Here is a 20,180-nt window from a genome sequence, read left to right on the forward strand (position 1 = left end):
GGTCGTGTTTTCGATATAAATGGATCCGCTTACTAAGCGAACGTACGCCAGCCTCGACGCGCGTTCAAGCATACAAGACTTCGTATCACCTCTGTAGATCACATCCACCACTTGCTTGCAGCTATGTCTAGGTCATACGATCGCGGTGCGTCTCTGACATTTGCAGAAGCTGCCAAGCTCAACTACTGATCTCTGTACAGCACTTACTGTCTTCTCTCCGGATGGTCACTTGTTCCAGGTCGGTGAAGTCGCGTCTCAATGACCGTGATCTTTGCTCCATCTATTCTATAGGTTGAGTATGCCCTTGAAGCTGTTCGCAAGGGAACATGTGCTGTAAGACTGTGACGTTGTTTAGCTTAATGGTGGCGCTCATTGTCGATCTGGTAGGTCGGTGTTCGGGGTAATGATGTGGTCGTCCTTGGCGTCGAAAAGAAATCCGTCTTGCAACTCCAAGATCCCCGTACCGTTAGAAAGGTTGTAATGCTTGATGACCATATCTGCTTGGCATTTGCCGGTACGCTTCTGAATGTCCCGCTCGGTCGCATCGTTTGATCTCACATCATGCAGGCTTGACCGCGGACGGCAGAGTCCTCATCGATAAAGCGCGGATAGAATGTCAAAGTCATCGACTTACCGTAGAGGATCCCGTCACAGTAGAGTATATTACAAGACACATTGCTGGTATACAGCAGGTCAGTAGTCGATTGCTGTTGGCATGGAGTTGACCCTCATTCCTATACTCCCCCAGAAATACACACAATCCGGTGGTGTACGGCCATTTGGTATCTCAACATTAATCATCGGGTTTGACCCACATGATTCGCGACCAAGACTATACCAGACTGAGCCGAGTGGTATCTATAGTGCATGGAAGGTTAGTACATTCTCCACTGTATAGTACGTGACTGATATAGCCTACCTTTTGTGTAGGCCAATGCAATTGGTCGATCGTCGAAAACGGTCCGCGAGTTCCTTGAGAAAAATCACAAAGATGGCATGACTCGCGAAGAAAGCATAAAGCTGACGGTCAAAAGTCTTCTTGAAGTTGTACAGACAGGAGCGAAAAACATCGAGATCAGTGTCATGGAAAGTTATGGCAAAGTCACGGTTCGACTTCATCTTATTTTATAATTATTCATTGGTCGCTGACAAACTTAATAGCACTTGGAGCTACCTGAGATCGAAGCAATTGTTGCCGAGATTGAGCGGGAGAAAGAAGCAGGTATGTATTCTGCATGCTGATTTTGAATGCTAAAGATCACTGATTGCTGTAATCAGAGGCCGAGAGGAAACGGTCCAGACTGGCGGCGACTGCCGCTGGGCAGGCAGCAATGGCAACGCGGGCGGATCAGTCTTCTGGACAGTAATCTTATACGTATGTTCTCGTGCAATTCCATCTACCTTTCCCGTGAGCCCGTCCATGAGCGCTTGAGCCTTTTCAAATCTGCTGCATTCTACAACATTTTCTCAAAAAAACTACTCAAGATTTATATACGGTGTGGTCTCCTAGTGACAACCATCATCGAGCTTTCTCTTCCTTGACAATGGCCTGTGCATTTATTGTCGATTCTCTCCACATCATTACTCCTGCGATTGCAGCTGCGGGTCCCACTAAGAAAGTAGCCGACACGTGCCACAAAATTAGCACCGCTAAGCCTGTTAGACTTCTGGCGAACCACAGCGTTATCAGAAAAGTCGAGCCCGCTGTAAATACTATGTCCCACTTCAGGAACGCTGCAACACCTTCACTGATAGAATTTGACGGGTCCAAAAGAGAGGTAGGGGGCATTATAAGCTTTTGGACGAGTGTTGGACTGTTGAAAAGAGGCCAGATGTGGGCAACGTGCAAATAAGCGGAAGTGACGTATATAAGCAAGTACATGGCTTGAACAGTGCCGTATCCCGACCCAGTGTGATGCGAGGGGGGTCGGATTTTGGAGTGTGCCCACTGGGCGATTGCCATGTACACAGGGAAGAACTGCCATATGGCAGTCACCACTGGATCTTCAAGAACCACCATGCAAGCAGTGGGGATAGCATAGCCAACAACAAGGGCAAATAAAAGTGCTTCTGCGTTCCCTTGATTGATTCTATCGCTGCGAGGGGTCGTGCCACCAGTAAGCGCGAAAGCAAACCAATAAATCGGCATGACCACTGCAGAGCTGCAGTTCTGGTAAATCATGCCAATAGTCCCAGGTATATTGAGCCGCTTAGGGTGATATTCGCGAGTGGCTTCTGCGAAAGGGATGATGGCGATTGCAGCAAGCGTAGTGGACATGAGGATTAGAAGTGGTTGGTAGGTGGTGTTCATTAAGCCATGATAAAACGTAACGATGGCGCAGAGGTTGAAATCGAGAGGGGAGATACTGGTGTATGAGATACGCGTTGGGAACGATGCCCCCTCTACTGGCGCGCCACATCCTGCGTGTATCTTTTCAATCAGGCCATTTCCGTGGAGACACCAAACCATGACTACATAAGCGCCTGCGACTGCGAGAAATGGGAACACAGCAAGCAACTTGGCTGGGACTAAAAAGTGCTGCTTAGTATCGGGTGGGCCAAGTGATCTAGTAGTAAGCGTACGACTCACCCCCGGAGACAGACGTTGGAGTCATTAGGGAAGCTAAAATTAGATTCGTGAAAGTCTTGGGCTGTGAGGACAATATATGTTGTAAAAAGTAGAAAGAAGAGCTCGTTGCTGACAGTGAGGATGATCCGACTCGTCTGGTAACGTGTACAACACGCACAAGCAGAATCATTAGTAATTATTGGGCCTTTATATATTAGGATTTTGCTGCATCGTATCACATCCGTGGCGCACGCACACAACAAGTACTAGTCACTTGTCTTGTATGTGTATATAATATGTCTACGTCGTCCATAAAGATCTTGAATATAATTTTTGATTAGTACATCATGGGTGCGGCAGTGATGCGGCAAAATACCTGAGCCCGTAATTATTACCCCCGGATTAAATGTTTCTGAACCCTGGACTATAGCAGCTACTGCTGTGTTGGCAGGACGCGGTAGCATCATGGATACGGCAATTTCTCAGTCCGTCCTTTCTTTGCTCAAGTCCAACTTATAATAAGCAACGGGTACTATCCGGGTCATAACACTAGCTGTCAACTTCCCAAACAACCATGTCAGTAGCGCACGACCAGGTTTTGGGCCCCGAATATCAGACAATTTTCGACCCAGACACATGCACTCGCAGAGGTCTTTGTCCTGTAACACAACTACGCAGCCAGGAAGGTCCGTTTGAGAGTCACTCTTTGTACTATGAGCAGCACGGCACCGGACCCGAGAAGATCGTCTTTATCATGGGGTGAGTCCAATGTAGTTGAAGGCTTTACTATAGGTTTGCTAGAACATCATTTGTAGTGTTAATAGCACATCCTTCGGATGGTTATACCAGGTCGAACACTTCAGCAGACTTCCCCAGTACTCGGTACTAGTGCTCGACAATCGTGGCGTGGGTATGAGCGGAACTCCGAGAGGTCCATACACGTGCGTTTCTACTTTGATTCTAGCTGATGTGTATTGATAGGTATTGATTCTTTTCGAATTATAGAACGAGCGGCATGGCTGAGGACGTCCTGGTATTGCTCGACTATCTGAAATGGACCGAGGAACGTAGCGTTCATATTGTAGGCCTCTCGATGGGCGGAATGATAGCACAAGGTATTCTTATTGTCTTTCAAATCAAATTGTGGTTCCTACACCGTATCCCAAGAGCTCGCGGATCGTATACCCGATAGAATAACTTCCCTGAGCTTGATTGTCACCACAGCAGGTTGTCAATTCTGGCTGAATGTGCCGCCTGTAGGTCTTTTTTTATTTGTAACTAATGAAATCCATACTGAGTTCTCCTAGTTGAAAGGTTCTACGGCGATGACAAGGTCAGATATGATACACCCTCTACGTCCACATGCTAATTCCTTTCATGTGTAGGCTATTAATGACAGGGGACCCTGACGTAAAGGTTCCCATCGTAATGGATATGCTGTATCCTCAGCCGTGGCTAGCAAAGAAGGCTGAAGATGACCCAGAGGGACGGACTAACTTAGAAGTTCAATCTGCTGTCAGTATGGTGATACGTTCATGGCACGTTAGTGGCTGACTTTATTTCCCTTAAGTTTTACCATCGGCGTCTGAAGATCACCCGACCCCAAACACCTTTGGGTGCTTTGTCGCAGATATATGCGGGGCTTACCCACTATGTCTCGCCTGCACGGTTGCGCAAGATATCCTCATCGATACCTAAAGTTCTCATCCTGACAGGCGACCAGGATCACGTAATACGTAGTTCTAACAGTCGTTATCTACATCGTCATATGCCTGAGGCCGAGTTTCATTGCTGGGAAGGGACGGGACATGGAATCTCGGCGCAGTGGACGACGAGACTCAATGAGCTCCTGGAGAAGACATTTGAAGAAGGGAGGCTGTCAGTTGCAGTCGCTACTGTAGACACGAGTTGAATTGTTGCCATACGGTGTTACCATATGTGCATAATGCCTATACCTATATTTCCCCTGAGACCAGTTATTGATGTATTATACCTGGCAGCCATGAAGAAGGAACCTTCCAGCGGTGTATCAAGGAGTTTTTGCAGGAATTGCCAGCTACGGGTGTGAATGGTACAGTTCATATGTGCAGGCAACTTGGTCGTATTGCTATGCAGCACCTGATATGATTGAGGCTGCTCTAGATGTTGGTTCTTACAGCAGAGCACATGGTTCAAAGGCATTAATATGCCTGTCACACAGCGTGCAGTGTGCACCCCGAGCTGAGCCAGGTTACTAGCTGCTAACTCGCCCAAAGTGCTTTTGAGTCTAGCTCCCCCAAGACTGTCTAGGGGAAGTTACTAGTACTGACTGGCACGCAAAATACGCGCGGAATAGAAAGACTAAGAGTGTGCTGATCCTTCAACTTGCTAGAGGGTATGAAGAAAGCTGCAAACTAATATACTATTACCAGAATTTGCAATCCAATTACTGTCCTCAAGACTTTGAGATACGTACTGATTGCGTATCAATGATCGACGCATAAAGTACATGCTCGTGATCACTCCTGCGAAGACGCCTACTAATCACAGACGCGACCGAGGACTTTTCCACGACAACTCACTGCATGGTCTGCATTCAATACCCAGGTCATCAGCAATGATCATTGCAGCCTTCTCCCCAATGAGAAGCGCTGTCGAATACGTGTTCTAGAGAGACGGTTAGACTGCACGTCAATGATCTCCGACTAGTACTCACTGTGCCAACATTTTTCGGCGCAATAGACATGTCCGCAACTTTGAGGTTTGTCACGCCGTACACGTTTAGCCGAGAGTCAATGACCCCTTGATCTGCCCTCGGCTTCATGGCGCAAGTCCCGAGCTACACATGCAAGGCTCAGGTACCTCATGTGAAAGCATGAAAGTTTCAGCTGTACATACCGAATGCCATGTTGTTTGCACTGAGCATCAATTCAGTATTTTAACATAACGATAGGGATGCGACATACTGCGACCACGATGGTATCGATCGATCGCCTCGTCATCCTCTGCTGTGTAGATTAAGTCAGGCGCGTTCAAGTCCACTGGTCCGGTCGTTTCTCCGCAGACTGCAGCGCTTCCCGTTGGGAAATGGGGATGACCGGCGGGGACTTCACCCCTGTATGAAGGCATGCGTCGAAGAATTTCGCGCATCTTTTTGTACCCAAAGTTAAGAGGTACAATATCGGTTGGACTGTGCAAATTGTCGCGGTCACATAGCTCACATCAGTGAGTTGAAATTACCGACTCACTCATCCAGGTAACCTGTATTGAAGTCGATTCCTTCCTGGCCGTTCTCGTCCAATTTGATATGAACACTGCCGACAGACACGGGATACAGCTATTGGAAGATTCAGGACAAAAATCACGAGGTAGTAGATATGGGAGTAGTACTGTAAAACAGCAGGCAACCATGTAATTGCGAGGAGGAAGGATACGCAAGCGTAACCCAGCGGTTCTGGCTATTGTGAGCATTCGTGCGATATCAAAGCAAAATAATGTGCATACCCTGCACAAAGGGCAAATATTGCAACAGCCTTATCTGGGCGGTCCTGGAAGAACTCTTTCCAACGTGGTTGAAAGGCTGAACCCATAGCTTTCAGTTCGTCGTCATCAGGACGCCATTTGATTTTTGCATCGCTGCCACTGAGATGCTAATCAGTACGTTACTAGCACTGAAGGTTCTGTACCAACTTTTGGGCAATAAGTGACTTGCCATCAATTTTCCATTGCGCCAGGTTTTCTAAAACATTTGCTGGGCGCTTGAAGGGACCCGGAATACAGCAAGAACATGCTTACCCTGGACAACACTCTCCTTCCCAAGCCAGAGGGGGTCCATAGTAATAGCTTCGTCAGCAGCAAAGTATGGAACAAAGACGCCGTTGTGATCTATTAACCCTAAGTTAACATCATGAAATAAAATGGTTGAACACGGACCTCGATAATTTTCTCCGACGCCAGGCAAGTCCACCAGCTGCTCGATATTGCACCGCTCGAGAATAGCTTCGGCACCGATCCCAGACCTCTCGAGGATGGCCGGCGAACCGAATGCCCCAGCAGAGATAACAACAAGCTTTGATGCTCTCACGATGCTTGATGACTGACCCGCATCTGGGCAAGACACTAGGTCGCTGGTGAACTCGACACCTACGGCACGCTTATCTCTTTTATTCAAACAAGACATCGGCAAGGTTGCAATCCAACTTGAATGTGCAACACTCACTGGAATATTACGCGCTTCACGCGCTTGCCAACCCATATTTTCAAATTTGCATTGTGAGCTTGGTTGTAGACATAGTGGTGAGCCGCATCAGAACGTCTTCCAGTTGTCCCGTCGATGTACCTTCTCATCTATGAGCCCAATTTACAATAGATGACAGCACAAGCTCACTTCGCCCATGGCTGAAATGGATCTCGTGAGCAGACTCCGCAGAAAGAAATTCGTGAGGCGCACACTGTATGTGTTACATGTTTCTAAATCATCAGTATCTTCGACTTGTTGCCTCTTGTGATACGTTGTGCCAACATGGATGAACTCTTCGCTGGCACCTAGTTTGTATCCACCAGAGGACACTTTGATAGGTCCACTGTACCCATGGGTTGGGCGATCGGGCTGCACCTCATATGTCTCCAGCTAAGCGATAAGTAGTTCAGCTTGAGAAATATAAAGACGATTCAATCGAGGACCTTCTTCATGAGAGGGATCAAGTTCTTAGATTCCCACCCTTCGGTTCCCCAGTCATCAAAATCTGAGGCAGGCGCACGAGTGTAAAACATAGCTGACCGAGTCAACGTATCAAAGTCATGCTATTTAGTGCAAGAACGCTACGAACCATTCACACTTGAGCCTCCACCAATGCAATGTGCACATGGAACGATAGGAGCACGGCCGTTGAGACGTGGACTTGGATTTCCAACGTTGAATGTCATGGTGGTACTCGTAGGCGCCTGATGGCTTGTATACCGGTAAGGCTGCACATGCGCAGCTTGATTGAGCGTGTGTTGGCCCCCTTCGAGAATTAAGATACTAAGCGAGGGATCCCATGCAGCCAGGCGGCCTGCGACAACACAAGCTGTGGTACCGCCTGAACCATGATACAACGTTCTGTCAAGATAATCACTACAATGCGAGATGTATCACTCACCCCCAGCAAAAATAATATCAAATTCTGATATGATTGGATGAGGCATCAAAGGGTGCATCAAGCGGGAAACTAATTGTCAGCGGTGTATTCGAATTATATCCCTCACTGATAATAACAAAGAGAGTACGTGTTGGCGTTAAGGCGAGTTGACACAGACTTAGATAAACGGAGCATTATTACGCTATTGTGATACATTCAACGCTTTCCCGCGTTCATACCCGGTGAAAGGTCGCAAGAGTCTGAGATCTCCAGCGAGCCTCAGCAAGGAGCAAATAAGGAGAGACGAGACATAGGTACAGCGAGAAAAGGGCTAAACGACGCGAAGATGATTACGCAAATGTAAAATGTCACAGATTTTCGCTATCTATACATGGAAGAGACATGATAGGGTCACTAGCCGAGCGGGCAGATGAGCGCCACTTCAGAACTCTACACGTCGACAAGATGCTCACACAACACTTTCAGGGGATTCGAAGCACAATGGATGTCAATCAGGGTAATAAAGTGCATTATAGTAACTGGCGCAACCGCATACAGCGGACAACAACATTCGTCAAGAACGCGTGCGATGCAGCACGGGACTTTGCAGACGAACATCGCATACTGCGCGAAAGGACAAGCCAATGCACAGGAAAGAGAGCCTACGAGTAAGCAGTGTAAAATATAACAGCGATAGCACTCAACAGCATGCAGAAAAGAGAGAGACCCACAGCTTGATGATGATTGGCAACATCAAGCATTGAAGAAACGAATAACGGGAGGTTCAAAGGCGAACCGTACATAGCTATAGTTGGGGAGAATTAACGTCAGGTCAAAGAGAGGAAGTGCACGAGTGTAACTTTTCACAGAGCAGGAAATCTCTGGACAAAGCGGTTAGTCCCTGGGACAGATGTTGCAGGTCTTGTCATATTAGAAATTGAGCGCAAACGAGTGTTGAACAATAACAAGAAATCGCAAAGAGGAAAATTAGACCCGGCGGAGTCAGGGATTGGCGCGTCAGCAGCACTACGATTATATATTTTGAAGTTACAGTAGCCAATCATAACGTTGAACATGTTTGACATGCCGGAAAAGGTATGCGCATACTGTAATAACGATACATGTATAAGGCGAGGCAAGAGAGGAGAAAAACTTGTACCACTTACATGATACATCCATGCCGTGTTCATCGTTCCTTCAACAATCTCTTCAGCTGAACACGCATCTCCTTCGGCGCTTTTCCAATAGCTGTCTTCGTGACATGCGGCTCTATGCGCAAATTTGGTGGCCATATATCACCCGCTTCTTGTTGCCTGCGAGCCATAATCCGGAGCAGAGGCTCTTTGAATGCACGCTCATTCTGGTTCGTGAGCGGTGGTGGGAGAACTTTACTTCCCGGCTTTATAGAAATCCTTGGAACGACTCGGAGAGTATGCGGTATAGCGGACATCTGATACAATTGAATTGTCGGTACTATTCAGTGTAGGGATTCCGACTTACTTCAAACTTGGTGCTAGAAAAGCAAGTGTGACTGGGAGAATCTAAGCGTGACAAATATGTACAACAGGCAATTTGTGATGTCACGCGTTTAGAGACGCGCTGTGATCATAGAAACTTACTTTCAGCTCGTGACTAGGAGGCAGACTTGAACAATTTTGAATTGTAGTTCAACGTTGTATCACTGGCTCTTGCGAGTATGAAGCGTTCTGCGGGCTCCACCAAAGGAGCATCAAAAAGGCAGAAGGTTTCAAGTGCGACAAGTACTAGGAACCAGGACAAGGAGAAAGAAACATTAGAATGGCCTGAGTATTTTCAAGATGTGAGTTGAGTATTTATATAGATGAACTCTTCCGCTGAGTATCGTGGAACGCAACCTGAAGTTGTTCAAGGTATGCCAACCCAACCAACCCGTTTCTTCTGACTCGGTTTGAGTCTTCATGTCACTACAGATTTTCAAGGCGAGTTACAGTATGCGCATGTCTGAGATACACTCATATGAGACATTAGGCATTGAATACAGTTCTTGCGTTTGTATCTTCCCACAGACATATTGCAACCACATTTCCTATGATTCGTTCCTCCGCCGAAGGTCTTCTGAAAAGGTTCGTTTGCTCCCAAAAAGTCATGATAATCAAGCAAATATGACTACAGACCACTTGAACTGTCTAAAGTAGCCGAACTCAAGTAAGTGGACACGATTATCATTCAACAGTGATTACAATCATCCATCACAGAGCCCTTCTTCCGGATGTCGTCGAGTTTGCTTATATTCCTCGCAGTGACCTCCGAATACATGGAGAGGCGGTTTCTCAACAGAATAAGCGCTCAAACAGTCCTGACTTCATGCTACACCCACAATCTCTTGCCGTCGACACACCATTGGGCTATCGACTCCCAGGTCATGAAGAGGAAGAACATGTCCTCGTCCTAGAATTTGCAGAGAACTTTAGAACCATCAAATCAGGGTGATCCTTGTTGTTTGGGTGTAATGGAATACATACTGACGCAAAACCAGTAATTTGGTTGATAAACGAAACCAGCGCTTTAAAGATGCCGTCGTCGAGTATGCATACGCGCATTATTTTTGCTATTGTTGACTCCTAAAATAGGCTTATGAAGGCTACTCCAGAGGGAGAGGTGTCCATGGATCTGCTTCAAGCAGCAGCAAGAGACCACATCCCTGTAAACCCTTCCACAAAGAAAGTCCTACTTGCTAACGAGTCTCAACATCTGATAATTCCCGAACCCAAAGATCGGCCCTCTATTGACGATATACTACTTGAGATCCAAAAACAACAATGGTATAAAAATCAAATTGCCGACCGGCGGACATTCAAGGAGAAGGTAGCTATCGAAGGTGGCAAGATTCTTTGTGGGTAATTCTTATTTCTGATAACGTGTACGCAGGATTGCTGGCTGAGCCTCTTTCGCATACGATACAACAAGCGTTGCGAGAGTCGCGAAATATAACATCACTATATTACCATCAAGCGGCTGCCATCAACGCTATTGTGCAGAGGAAGCATGTCATTGTTTCGACCAGTACTGCGTCTGGAAAAAGTGTGATATATCAGGTGCTTTCTGTGGAACCGCTTCTGGAAATCCTGAACTGAAGAAAGTTGGATTCAGGTTCCTTTACTAAAGTTCCTAGAAGAAAACTCTAATGCTACAGCCATACTCATATACCCCACCAAGGTTTGTCCTCAATTGTATAATGATGCTCGCATTTCATGATACTTTTTTCAGGCTTTAGCTCAGGATCAGCGTACTGCGCTGGAACAGTTACTGTGTGCCTGCCCCGGACTGCAGCACATCAAGGTAGCAACGTATGATGGAGACACCCCACAAGATCACCGGAGAGGTAAGCCTGCTGCATTCTGCGCGTGATAATTAGTAATTTCTCCAGCCATTCGGGAGACGGCGTCCGTCATCTTCACCAACTTTGTACGTACGCGTAAACAAGTAGCGTCGAGTCTGTTGACAATGCTATCAAGGACATGCTGCACGCCTCTATTTTACCTCACGAGGAGCTTTGGCGGACGTGAGCTGTTGTATATTTTTAACTTGACGCTGACATTGACATATTCTAAGCTTCATAAAGAATATTAAACTCGTAGCGGTCGATGAACTGCATTACTATTCCAATTTGTTTGGGAGGTGAGATTTATGGGTGCACCATTTCATTCCAGCCTCATGAAAACTTCCAAGTCACGTTGCTCAGATCATCCGCCGTTTCCGCAGGATCTGTGCAGCTGTAGGGAGTATGTTCCAGTTTGCTTCTTTCATTTTTTTGTTGACCAAATCTTTGTCAGACCAGCGAGTTGTCTTTGTCTCGTGCAGTGCTACCATCTCGAAGCCAAGTCAACATATGAAACGTCTGTTTGGGGTCGAAGTATGTTCTTATGCTTCTCATTGTGTCTCTTCTGAAAGCTTTTGCAGGACGTGGAAGAAATTGTTGAGGATGGGGCTCCATCTGGAAAGAAAGACTACTTAGTTTGGGATCCTTTCAGTGTTAAAGATATGGATTCTGGGGTTGCAAAACTCGGACAATCCGGCCCAACGTGTGAGGCCATCAACCTCATGATATTTTTGATGATGCGTGGTGTTCGAGTCATTTTATTCTGCAAGGTCCGTGTCATAATCCAGACTTAATTGGGCTTCAGTGGCCTAACTTAAAAGAATTCAGATTCGAAGAGCATGCGAGCTGGTGAGCAGAATGACACTTAACTTTGAGTTGACCTGGGATTGATGTTGACCGAAGGCGATGAAATCTCTGCGCCAACGACTTAGCGCCGAGGGGCGCCTAGACGTTCTTGCGAAGGTCATGCCTTACAGAGGAGGTCAGAGTTGTTTGGGGCATCTGATTAACTTGCAACTCATTCCATTCCATTATCAGGATACTCTCAGGAGGTCAGTGTTGTACACTTTAGGCGACATAGTTCTTAGGGACTCGCAGGATCGGCGTCGCATTGAATATGAAGCTTTTTCGGGACACTTACTTGGTATTGTTGCAACTAATGCTCTTGAGCTTGGTGTAGACATCGGTGTTTTGGACGCTGTCATCATGCTTGGTTTTCCATTTGGCATTGCCAACTTTGTCAGTGCCTCTCAGAAATATTCGTGATCGCCTTGCTAAGTTATTGGATTTGTAGCGGCAGCAGGCTGGTCGTGCTGGGCGGAGATCCCGCGATTCACTGGCTGTATTGGTAGCTGAAGACCTCCCTATAGACAGAAACTATGTCAAATTCCCGGACAAACTCTACAATCAGCCTATGGATGACCTGACCGTCGATATTGAGAGCAAAGTAGTCATCGAGGCTCACTTGCAATGCGCTGCTCATGAAATGCCTTTGTCCAAGGATGATGCCTTTTACTTTGGTCCCTCGCTAGGCGAATTGTGCGATTCAAAGCTACGGAAAGACAAAGACGGATGGTAGTTTTCTGCTTCATACCTGGGTCTACTGCTAACCTCGCATAGGTATCACCCGCACCCCAAGTTTCTCCCATATCCAGCCAAGCATATCTCAATTCGTGGCGCGGATGACGATAAGTACACCGTTATCGATGTGACGAAAGTCGGGCTACCAAATGGAGTACCAAGGATCATAGAAGAGATCGAGCTTTCAAGAGCTATTTTCGAGCTATACGAGGGCGGAGTGGTGCGCAATCCTATCTCATTTTCTGAGATCACACACTGATGCTTGTCTTCAGTTCATGCATCAAGGATTGACATTTGTTGTAAGCACCATTGATTAGATATCACAGCCACTCCTGACTGTCGCATAGGTTCAAGAAGTCAGTCATGATACAAAAGTAGCTAGACTTGTGAGGGCAGATGTCAACTGGATCACTAAGCCAAGGTGCGTTCATATCCCATTTCCGCCATAACAACTCATGAAGGCACACTGCAGAGACTACACGCAAGTACTTCCTCGTTATACAATTCATCACCTTGACTGGACTAACAGGAATGTGGATGCCATGCAAACGCATCGAATCAAAGAGATTGCGAGGTCGCCACATAGAGCATATTTCGGAAGTGAGTGGATCATCTCAGGGACAATAACAATGTTCATTGCCCGCATAGGGGTCGATGTGACAACTGTTGTATTTGGTAGGTTCAATTCCATGGCGTGAAAAGCTCATTACTTGATATCTTATTGCGCAGGCTTCAGGAAAATCAGGTGCGTGTAGATGTTGGCTAATATTCTGTCGTTCTCGAAGTCGCTATTTAGGGGTAACAAGGTACTCGATGTTGTCGACGTTGATACGCCACCGTACGAAAGACAAGTCACCGGATTCTGGTTCGATGTGCCCAAAGATTTACTTGGATTGATGAAGGAAAAACATTTCAACCTTGCGGAAGCCATCCATTCTGCCTCGCATGCATGGATGAATCGTTTTGCTCTTTCTCCCGACTTGCGGACAGAATGTAAGGCAGCAGAGAAAGAATATAATAAAGAGGAGTCGCAGCGGAAGCGTCCCGCTAGGTATATCTGCTCGTTCATTACCGAGTATCATCAGTTCACTCACGTCGGAGTATAGGCTAATATTGTATGATGCATCTCGGAAAGGTAGCGTGTCTGCCCAGGCATTTGATCACAGTGAGCATGCTGTCCCCATGAATCGCCTTAGTTCTCATAGTGATGTCGCAGGCGGCGAAGTTTTGCGACAGGCACACGACACGGTGGAAACCTGTCCATGCAAGGATGGTTGTGACAAATGCGAGTCTATTTCTAAAGATTCATTCTCGTTACTGATCATCTTCACAGGCATTCACAGCGCTACTTGCTCGGAAGGAAATGTCGTTGCCTCAAAGATGGGGGCGCTCCTTATTTTGAAGGCATTATTGAACCTTGACATCGATGCCGACAGTGTTGCTACACAATTCGGTTCGCAAGGACCCGAGACTATTGTTGAAGCGACGTATATTCGACCATTGGACGGCGTCCAAGTGGAACCGGCTTAATTAAGTTCCAATGCGCCAGCATAATATTGTAACGGCGCTGGCGCCAGCCCCTGACTCGCTTGTTCCTGGCATGTTTTGTGTGCATCGAATTAAACATAAATTAGTCTTCTTTAATTTTGGGTTCTGCTAGTACCATGGAATTCTATTATGATGTTCTCCAACTTCTAGATGTCCATCTTGACTAGTCTTACCAAGGAGATGGGAAGCCGATCGCAAGAGCCCTTCTTCCATTAACGTTGGCAGTCGGGGACTCTAATCATGTCAAGGCGAGGTCGATAAACCGGACGCTGATCTAGTGTACGTAGTAGAGTTTTAAACGAATAGGTGTTTTCTGTATACAGTGATCCACAGTGCGATCTTCAGTCATACAGGCTCATACTGCTTCCTGCATGATCGAGGGACGATGTCATGGAGAGTCGACAGTGGCGACGGAGCTTTGAGTCAAACAATAGGTCTCGGAAGCAAACCGACTTGCGCAGGGCTTAAGAAGAAATATGAGTTAATCCATCAGATGCTGAACTGGAAATTAACGATCAGTTTGCTAAAATTCCGACCACGTGCGTAGTTATATGAGATAGCTAAGATGGAACTCTAGATGACCATTGACCAGCGCAAAGGCGATGATAAACAACGTGAAGTGCCTAATCGCAGGGACTCACAGTGCCGACAATGGCATCCGGCGTGCTTATACGCAATCGACTTCGCTTCACTTGAGAGGGTCGAAGTCTCCCCAGTCGTCCTTTGAGATTGGCCTTGTGGCAGTTGTCGGTCGAGTAGGTGCTAGTATGCTCCCCATCGAAAGTGGTGATGCGTGTAGAGGAGGTGATGGCATCGAAAATGCAGAAGAAGTAGGCTGCAATGTGGTATGGCCCGATGGAACATAGTTCGGCACAGAAGGAATCGTGCTCGGAGACATAGCGGCGAAGTCGGATAACGAGATATTGTAATTGGGTTTTTGTGCAGGTGATACTGGGGGCGGTGGCATAGCGAAACTCGCAAGTCGCTGGGGTTGTGCTGATGGAGATGAGATACGATTTGGCTGACTGAGATGTAGTGTGGGTGATGTGAAAGTAGATGGATCAAAGGTGGTAGATGGAACAGGCTTGGCACCTAATCGTGACGGCCGAGACACTAATGGCATCGTTGATATCCGTGGTGACGAAGGTAGTGAATGTGCCTGACTTGATAGGGCAACTGATGGTTGTATGGTAGAAACTGCAGGGCCTGGAGGTGGACTCTGTGATGGCTGATGGGGACGATCAGCGTGAGTGTTGTCAACAAATACCAACAAGTTACCTCAGGCGTGTCGCTGAAGATGGTCCCCCACACGTCATCATCCCATCCCTTTGAGCTATCTCCATCGATCACTGTGTCCGGCTTCACAGTAGCACCGTTTGCACGCCCCACCAAACTTTCAAAATCGACACCGGATCGGAAGGCAGGCGACGTGACACCATTGGTGTTCGTTGCTGAGCGATCCTCAATCCTTTGCGAGTCGCGGAGGAACTGATTGTGTTCCTTTTCCACGCGATCACCGAGCCTACGGATAACACTCATGAAGCGTTGATATTGTTCAATGTTCAATACTATAATTTCTCTCAGTTCAAACCGCCGGGAAACAAGGGATGATACACACAAGGACCCATCGACATTGTCCACAATTGCGGTAGGATGAGGGTAGCCACAGCTTCTCTGTCAACCTTAACACCCATAGCCTCTTGTACCGCAAGAGTTGCCATCTAAACGCTGTCAGAGAATAAAAGCCATGGTAAGAACGTATATACCTTACCATAACAGCAGGCTCCTTCGTACGAATTTTTGACAGTAGTGGTACGAGTTTTTGCGTGAGATTTGTCTACATTGGAGGTGTGAGCGTCTAAGAAAAATATTAAGGGTTACACAAACCTGATCAAGGGTTTTTACCAAGCTAAGGAACGTTACCAGCGTAGCGACCTTTACTGTTAATATTCTGGTTTTTGTGAACACCAGCTGCACGATGCAAGATTCAGCGCTTTTCATGAACGACGCATCTGTAACTCACGGCCACTCGGGGGAACAGTACGCTGGAAACCTCGGCGTAATCAATTGTCTCACAAAGATCTGGAACCACCTTTAGGGCACGCTCTTGTACCTGTACGTAATCGGATCATGCTATGACATGTCATTGATTGACAAACTCACCATAGCATGCTCAGACTCCAGCGCATGATACACAAGTGGGAGAACCTCTGAAAATAATGTAAACTGTGGGAGATGTAATACCGATTCGGTTGCTCACGTTCGCGAAAAACACCCTTTTCAGTTTTACTCTGCAACATGTGGAGATTGTCCAGAAGCGTCAGCATATTCTGTGGCGGGTCCTTGACGGTGAACAGGGGCTTAAGACTAGGCAGAACAAGCGAAGCAAACTGCGGCGCAGAAAGAACGTTGGAGATGGCAAATACATTCGGAAGGATATACGGAAGCAAATGCGTGTCTTTCATCTGCCAACGAAACGGCGTTCCGTCAGTTCTGCAGCTTGAATTGGAAACAGGAACAGGACACGTACCTCCTCAAGCAAGGATGGTAAGATTTTCCGTGTGCGTAGACCTTCTGAGAAGCGATCCAAAACCCCTGTTAGGCCACGCATGAATGAAATTTTCTCCTCTCGCGTCTTTGCAGTGAAGTTCGAGCGATCTAGGAAGTTAAGTGTGGAGATCGGTAGTGAGGAGAAGAATGGATGCGAAGGGAGCGTCGATGGGGTCGGTCGGCTATTCGAACCACGAGTAATGAGCGATCGAAGGAGGTCTACATAGAGTTGTGCCTCAATGATTCTATAATAAGCTCAAGCGAAGTAGAAGAACCTTGCAAATCTGCGTCGAGCTGCCCGATGTCCGGGACGGGACGACCAGCATTGTCCCTAAGGCCGCCTACATTTCCATGGTTTCTGAACGGCGGACTGCCTTTACAGTGTACGGCATATATCAGACAACCGAGGGAATACATATCTGATGCTGTGATAAGGACTTCATCCAATGCGTATTCCGGAGCTGTCGATCCGTGGAAATGGGTCAGATGGCACATGTTGTGATAGCAGCGCTGCACACACCGATATAATCAAAAGAACGCTGAATGTATGACGGCACGCGACCATCAAAACCAGGAAATTCCCAACGGGTCGGAGATCCATCCGCACCAAGGAGGGGGATGGTAAGGCCGAGGCCAGAAATTTTCCAATCACCCTAAAAAGCGGCGACTAGAATGTAGCCACATGGATGGCCATCAGGAATGGAAAACACTTACGACGTCGTTGATGATCACACATTCAGGTTTCAAATTGGTGTGAATCAATCTCGCAGAAGTGTGCAGAAAAGATAAGCCTTTGCATAGCTGCAGTATGCCTTTCTGAATCTGGGTGGAGTTAAACTTATTAACGGCGTTCCGCATCAAAAGAAGCAGACGGACTTCAATTTCGTCTAGCTCAACTAGAGGCGTATGGCGAGATCCACGTGGTATCGAAAGATCAAGTGACGAGAGCACCGGTTCCGTTGCAAATATCAGTTCGGTCCTTGTTTCTTCAAGGGGTTCAACCATTTCTTTGTGAATAGTAAGCTCAAAAATGCGTACGTAGGGAGAGTTTTGTATGCCCTACCCAAGATAGAAGGATGGCGCAGTTTGCTTAGTGCTGCCGCCTAAAGAACGACGACTGAGCAGAAAGCGGTGGGTTAATTGACGTTGTAAATATACCTCTGCCTTCAAAACCTCCAAAACTCGCTCCCTGGATATAGGACCCAGTCCTTCCATTTCAGCGCGTTTGTCAAGGGTCCATACGGAAACTTTCTTGTTCGTGACTTTGTGGGATGCACCCTGAACTCTCCAGAGACCAACTTTAACGCATGGCAACGCTGGAGATGGAAGCGAGTTTGAAGATCCCGGTGGACCTGGGGTGGAGGGCCTGCTGCCATATGACGAGGCAATATTATACGACTGAGATATGGCTGTTCTGGAGAAAAACGAAGTCGCAGCTGCAAGCATCTTGAATTTGTAAATCCACGTCAGTTATTGTCCCAGAGGACTGTAATAATAACCCAGACCAGTACCAGACGGATTCACGAAGTACTACAAGCAAGACGACGGACGTGTAGCTGACATAATAATAGTTCGGCACGTGACAATCACGCGCTCGATCCGGCACGCTTCCCCGCATGATTTGAAATGATCACGAGGTAAGTCGGACCTTGACTAGTACTTGCACTTCTCTCCCGAACGTCGCTCTCACCATGAGACATACTGCTAGAGTCCTTCAGTCGCTTGAGCGACAAGTTATGCGTGCCAAGAGCGCTGCATTCATTGGTCTTGGTCGAATGGGCTCAGAGATGGCCTTCAACTTCTTCTCAAAGACATTCGCAGAATCACCTGATACCCGCTTTGTCGTTTGCGACGCGCTCCCAACCAGTGCGATTACCTTCCGTCAGAACTTTATGGCCCAGTTTCCTGGGGCACACATCGACATTGTTCTCACCCCCAAAGAGTAAGCCCATTCCTACATTCGACCCGCGTAGCTTCCCCTTTACGACATCGCCACTTGGAATTTAGGGCAGTGCATGCTTCTCAAACAGTATTGACGATGCTTCCATCCTCGCCTCAGGTCCAGACCGTTTATTCTGAAGCAAACGGGGTCATCCCTGCGTTGCAGTCTCTGAGCGCCGCGGAGTTGGCGCGCTCTCTTTTCATCGACTCTACAACGCTAGATGTTGGAATTGCCCGAAGCGTTGCGGCGGAGGTGGTGTCTGCAGGGGCGCAAATGGTGGACGCACCCGTATCGGGTGGTACGTGCTATTGTTATACATTGCCCCCGCACCCCTGCTTACACGTACGATAATATTAACTTTATCCAAATAGGCGTCATAGGTGCCAAAGCGGGTACGCTGGCTTTTCTTGTTGGCGGAACCGAGGGTGCTTTTGCGCTGTCGCAGCCGATCCTCACCCACATGGGCGGTCGCATTATTCATTGTGGTCCATCAGGCGCTGGTCTTGGCGCCAAAATATGTAACAACCTTGTTCTTGGAGTGCAACAGATTGTCGTCGGGGAAGCAATGTTGCTCGGACAGAAGCTGGGTCTGGATCCGCGCATACTTGCAGGGGTGATCAACAGTTCTACCGGCGGTTGCTGGGCTTCGTCAGTCAACAATCCGGTACCGTATTCGCTTGCCGACAAATCTCCTCCATGCGAACGTAATTATGAGGGCGGATTTGCGACTGCATTGATGTTAAAGGTAAGTTAGACTTCCGGCGGCGAAGATGTGCTTCCTGAATGTCGTATAGGATATGCTTCTCGCGACTGATGTCGCGGCCTCTACCGACAGTCCATTACCACTAGGGAAATCTGCGCAGAATTTCTATGCCGAGACGTTGAGGCATCGACCGGATCTGGCACAAAAGGACTTCTCTTCTGTGTACGAGCGCCTGGAACAAATGGGACGGGAAGATTAAAGGGACCACGGCGCACGCGGACTCGAACTTATAGATAGCGTTGATTATATCCGTTCCGCGCAGAAAGTAAATAATAAAAGTTTGGGCGCGCCTGAGGGTTTTACTTGTGCCTACAAGCTCCCATAAAGTCCCATTAGTCCGGCGGCAACGAAATTACGGAATGATTCATGATTGTACATAAGATAGGGTGGTTTTGACGTGAAAATTGCTCCGACCGTGGGCTCGCCGAGTCACTGATCGATCGCGGCGTAGATTAGTGACCCTGATATTTAGATAAATTGTCCAAAAACATATACCTTATGTTTTTCTGTGAAGAACGTGTAGGCCTGGATGGTCAGGTACGGGTACCTGCTGTAATTTACGTTATTCTTCCGCGAAAATGTCGGTGAGGAAGTACTTTTGCGGTGCAGGTGCATGTGGATAATGCTACTAGTAGCTGGTAACGGCTACTAAGTAAAAGCGCTAGGTGAAGCCTATCGGTGAGGGATGATGACTAAAAAATTCCGGGGAGCGGTTCCTTTTTTAAATTTATGGTTCTTCGGATGAAAGTTTATATATTACGTAATAGAGC

The 20,180-nt window shown here is 47.3% G+C and overlaps 8 protein-coding genes across 8 annotated transcripts; 4 read left to right on the forward strand and 4 right to left on the reverse strand.

Moving 5' to 3' along the window:
• Positions 1-50: 50 nt before the first annotated feature.
• On the forward strand, positions 51-1,412 carry F5147DRAFT_676521 (nucleophile aminohydrolase). The gene is made up of 9 exons (XM_041436037.1): positions 51-145; positions 201-238; positions 292-333; positions 388-514; positions 568-692; positions 749-874; positions 931-1,107; positions 1,162-1,222; positions 1,279-1,412. The coding sequence occupies exons 1-9, from the start codon at positions 124-126 to the stop codon at positions 1,365-1,367; spliced, it is 807 nt and encodes a 268-aa protein (XP_041296902.1). The 5' UTR covers positions 51-123; the 3' UTR covers positions 1,368-1,412.
• A 2-nt stretch (positions 1,413-1,414) lies between these two features.
• F5147DRAFT_676523 (uncharacterized protein) lies at positions 1,415-2,741 on the reverse strand. Its single transcript, XM_041436038.1, has 2 exons — positions 2,591-2,741; positions 1,415-2,529 (listed from the first exon to the last, which is right to left on the reverse strand). Exons 1-2 carry the CDS (start codon positions 2,613-2,615, stop codon positions 1,520-1,522), a joined length of 1,035 nt encoding a protein of 344 aa, XP_041296903.1. The 5' UTR covers positions 2,616-2,741; the 3' UTR covers positions 1,415-1,519.
• Positions 2,742-2,931: 190 nt separating this feature from the next.
• F5147DRAFT_676525 (Alpha/Beta hydrolase protein) lies at positions 2,932-4,598 on the forward strand. The gene is made up of 7 exons (XM_041436039.1): positions 2,932-3,328; positions 3,385-3,510; positions 3,575-3,684; positions 3,737-3,825; positions 3,877-3,902; positions 3,955-4,084; positions 4,140-4,598. Exons 1-7 carry the CDS (start codon positions 3,144-3,146, stop codon positions 4,479-4,481), a joined length of 1,008 nt encoding a protein of 335 aa, XP_041296904.1. The 5' UTR covers positions 2,932-3,143; the 3' UTR covers positions 4,482-4,598.
• A 334-nt stretch (positions 4,599-4,932) lies between these two features.
• Positions 4,933-7,990, reverse strand: F5147DRAFT_834299 (GMC oxidoreductase-domain-containing protein). Its single transcript, XM_041443904.1, has 16 exons — positions 7,690-7,990; positions 7,378-7,629; positions 7,232-7,323; positions 6,999-7,178; positions 6,936-6,946; positions 6,768-6,887; positions 6,482-6,708; positions 6,344-6,433; positions 6,239-6,287; positions 6,053-6,190; positions 5,939-6,002; positions 5,797-5,885; positions 5,515-5,738; positions 5,447-5,466; positions 5,265-5,387; positions 4,933-5,215 (listed from the first exon to the last, which is right to left on the reverse strand). Exons 1-16 carry the CDS (start codon positions 7,745-7,747, stop codon positions 5,093-5,095), a joined length of 1,860 nt encoding a protein of 619 aa, XP_041296905.1. The 5' UTR covers positions 7,748-7,990; the 3' UTR covers positions 4,933-5,092.
• A 581-nt stretch (positions 7,991-8,571) lies between these two features.
• F5147DRAFT_676535 (uncharacterized protein) lies at positions 8,572-9,196 on the reverse strand. Its single transcript, XM_041436040.1, has 3 exons — positions 9,169-9,196; positions 8,835-9,118; positions 8,572-8,774 (listed from the first exon to the last, which is right to left on the reverse strand). The coding sequence occupies exon 2, from the start codon at positions 9,116-9,118 to the stop codon at positions 8,855-8,857; it is 264 nt and encodes an 87-aa protein (XP_041296906.1). The 5' UTR covers positions 9,169-9,196; the 3' UTR covers positions 8,572-8,774; positions 8,835-8,854.
• Positions 9,197-9,287: 91 nt separating this feature from the next.
• Positions 9,288-14,299, forward strand: F5147DRAFT_676540 (DEAD H helicase). Its single transcript, XM_041436041.1, has 32 exons — positions 9,288-9,487; positions 9,549-9,626; positions 9,676-9,770; positions 9,820-9,852; positions 9,903-10,133; positions 10,184-10,231; positions 10,278-10,525; positions 10,576-10,742; positions 10,798-10,863; positions 10,915-11,029; positions 11,075-11,112; positions 11,163-11,209; positions 11,260-11,325; positions 11,377-11,429; positions 11,481-11,560; positions 11,608-11,796; positions 11,855-11,875; positions 11,930-12,008; positions 12,065-12,078; positions 12,125-12,265; positions 12,321-12,601; positions 12,647-12,827; positions 12,880-12,906; positions 12,955-13,028; positions 13,080-13,088; positions 13,137-13,207; positions 13,256-13,282; positions 13,337-13,352; positions 13,404-13,658; positions 13,714-13,772; positions 13,824-13,892; positions 13,941-14,299. The coding sequence occupies exons 2-32, from the start codon at positions 9,606-9,608 to the stop codon at positions 14,135-14,137; spliced, it is 3,018 nt and encodes a 1,005-aa protein (XP_041296907.1). The 5' UTR covers positions 9,288-9,487; positions 9,549-9,605; the 3' UTR covers positions 14,138-14,299.
• A 143-nt stretch (positions 14,300-14,442) lies between these two features.
• On the reverse strand, positions 14,443-18,230 carry F5147DRAFT_412296 (kinase-like domain-containing protein). The gene is made up of 15 exons (XM_041429675.1): positions 17,864-18,230; positions 17,769-17,808; positions 17,582-17,712; positions 17,420-17,527; positions 17,226-17,358; positions 16,981-17,166; positions 16,686-16,924; positions 16,416-16,620; positions 16,319-16,365; positions 16,179-16,268; positions 16,043-16,126; positions 15,927-15,992; positions 15,774-15,876; positions 15,434-15,723; positions 14,443-15,383 (listed from the first exon to the last, which is right to left on the reverse strand). The coding sequence occupies exons 1-15, from the start codon at positions 18,149-18,151 to the stop codon at positions 14,844-14,846; spliced, it is 2,550 nt and encodes an 849-aa protein (XP_041296908.1). The 5' UTR covers positions 18,152-18,230; the 3' UTR covers positions 14,443-14,843.
• A 116-nt stretch (positions 18,231-18,346) lies between these two features.
• On the forward strand, positions 18,347-20,101 carry F5147DRAFT_676553 (NAD binding domain of 6-phosphogluconate dehydrogenase-domain-containing protein). Its single transcript, XM_041436042.1, has 6 exons — positions 18,347-18,647; positions 18,713-18,945; positions 19,019-19,392; positions 19,442-19,842; positions 19,906-19,960; positions 20,007-20,101. The coding sequence occupies exons 1-4, from the start codon at positions 18,397-18,399 to the stop codon at positions 19,607-19,609; spliced, it is 1,026 nt and encodes a 341-aa protein (XP_041296909.1). The 5' UTR covers positions 18,347-18,396; the 3' UTR covers positions 19,610-19,842; positions 19,906-19,960; positions 20,007-20,101.
• Positions 20,102-20,180: the final 79 nt, after the last annotated feature.

Source organism: Suillus discolor (assembly GCF_016758755.1).
Source record: "Suillus discolor strain FC423 chromosome Unknown F5147scaffold_8, whole genome shotgun sequence".
NCBI classification, from domain to species: Eukaryota; Fungi; Basidiomycota; class Agaricomycetes; order Boletales; family Suillaceae; genus Suillus; species Suillus discolor.